The sequence below is a fragment of the Protobothrops mucrosquamatus genome, unplaced genomic scaffold (genome assembly GCF_001527695.2).
Source record: "Protobothrops mucrosquamatus isolate PMUCROS unplaced genomic scaffold, P.Mucros_1.0 scaffold4258, whole genome shotgun sequence".
NCBI lineage: Eukaryota > Metazoa > Chordata > Lepidosauria > Squamata > Viperidae > Protobothrops > Protobothrops mucrosquamatus.
Window position 1 is genome coordinate 41,977 of NW_015390176.1, and position 1,826 is coordinate 43,802.

A 1,826-nucleotide genomic window follows, 5' to 3' on the forward strand; every position below is an offset into this window, starting at 1 on the left:
TTAAGAAGAGACTGGACAGCCATTTGTCCGAAATGGTATAGGGTTTCCTGCCTGAGCAGGGGGTTGGACTAGATGACCTCCAAGGTCCCTTCCAACTTTATTATTATTATTATTATTATTATTATTATTATTATTATTATTATTATTATTATTATTATTATTATTATTATTATTATTATTATTATTATTATTATTATTTAACAAACATTCTCATTTGCTTCTCGCCGGCTTCTCTATTGTAGGGCTTTTCAATCTTTTCAACCATTGTACCACTTTTAGGATATGGCAACATCCGAGTACCACCAGTCACCTAGCAAGGTGTCAAAAACTTGATAACCCCCCCCCCCCTGCAAAAAGCAAAAAACTGATGAAGTACAGGTAGTCCTCGACTTACAACAGTTCACTTAGTGACTGTTCGAAGTTACAATGGCACTGAAAAAAGTGCCCCCCCAAGCCACAGCAGAGCAAGACACCTGCCTGCCCACCCAGCCGCACTCTTCCTCCTGTCCGAGGTTTTCATTGTTGTGAGCATTTCTGTTGAGGATTGGCAGCGGGGGTGGGGTGGGGGGGTGTTTGGTTTTTATTCCCCCCGTCGGATGGGTGGTTGCAGCAGGTTTTGGTCACTTCACATGACCCTGGGACACTGTGACCGTCATAAATATGAATCAGTTGCCAAGCATCTGAATGTAAATCATAAGACCCTGGAGATGCTGCAACATTCCAGTTGATCGGCGTTTCTTCTGGGCTCAGCAGAAGCACCAGGATCAGCGCCGAGCTCCAGCTGGAGCCTGGCGCTGATCCTGGCACTTCCGCTGAGCCGTGACAGCCCTGAAGAAGTGCAGACCAGCTGGAAAGTGGCACTGATCCTGGCGCTTCCGCTGAGCCCTGACAGCCCTGCAGCTCCAGCCGTCTCTCGCTCAGGCTTGTGCGGTGCTGCCACCGGTTCAGCTCATTCCCCTACTCCGCTACCACTTTTCTAGGATGGTCGCGTACCACCTGCCAGGTGCCAATGTACCACAGGGGGTACCCGTACCACTGGTTGAAAAGCCTTGCCCTATTGCACAACGTGAAAACAAAACAAACAAAACAAAACAAATTCTCACCTTTAAGAGGGCTTGACTAAACCTACGCATGACGTTCAGGTACATTTCATGAGTTTTGGGATCCCTCTGTTGCGTGTCTCGGTCTTCGCACTCAACAATCACGTACCTTTCACGAGGGAAAAGAAGGAGGTGGTATGACTGGAGGAGAAAGAGCTGCAAATGACCAGTTTGGGGAGAGAAGGTAATGTCTACACGCAGTCCTTGACTTACGAGAATGGGGACCAGAATTTCCATGGCTAAGCAATGAATCACGCCTGATTTGACAATATTTCTTTTGCCACAGGTTCTTAAGCAAACCATTGCGGTTGTTAAGTGAATCGCTTAGTCATTAAATGAAGCCAGCTTCCCCCCATTGACTTTGCTTGTTGGAAGACAACTGGGATGGTCATCAATGGTGGCCAGTTGAGCCTAGGAAGGTGCAACGGTCATAAATAAATCCCAGCTATGCAAATTTTGATCAGATGAGTTTGCTGTGATGATTGTAAGCAGGAGAACTGATAACAATAACAATAACGAGAAGGAGAAGAAGGAGGAGAAGGAGAAGGAGAAGGAGAAGGAGAAGGAGAAGGAGAAGGAGAAGAAGAAGAAGAAGAAGAAGAAGAAGAAGAAGAAGAAGAAGAAGAAGAAGAAGAAGAAGAAGAAGAAGAAGAAGAAGAAGAAGAAGAAGAAGAAGAAGAAGAAGAAGAAGAAGAAGAAGAAGAAGAAGAAGAAGAAGAAGAAGAA

General features: G+C 45.4%; 1 protein-coding gene across 1 annotated transcript in view; it reads right to left on the bottom strand.

Moving 5' to 3' along the window:
• LOC107298756 (phosphatidylinositol 3-kinase catalytic subunit type 3-like) overlaps nt 1-1,209 on the bottom strand; it is a gene marked incomplete at both ends in the record, with an annotated part of 29,904 nt that extends 28,695 nt beyond the window's left edge. The window contains one exon of the mRNA XM_015828120.1: nt 1,104-1,209. Within this exon, the coding sequence (XP_015683606.1) occupies nt 1,104-1,209 (106 nt within the window). The remainder of the gene's footprint in view (nt 1-1,103) is intronic.
• Between the last annotated feature and the right edge of the window lie 617 nt (nt 1,210-1,826).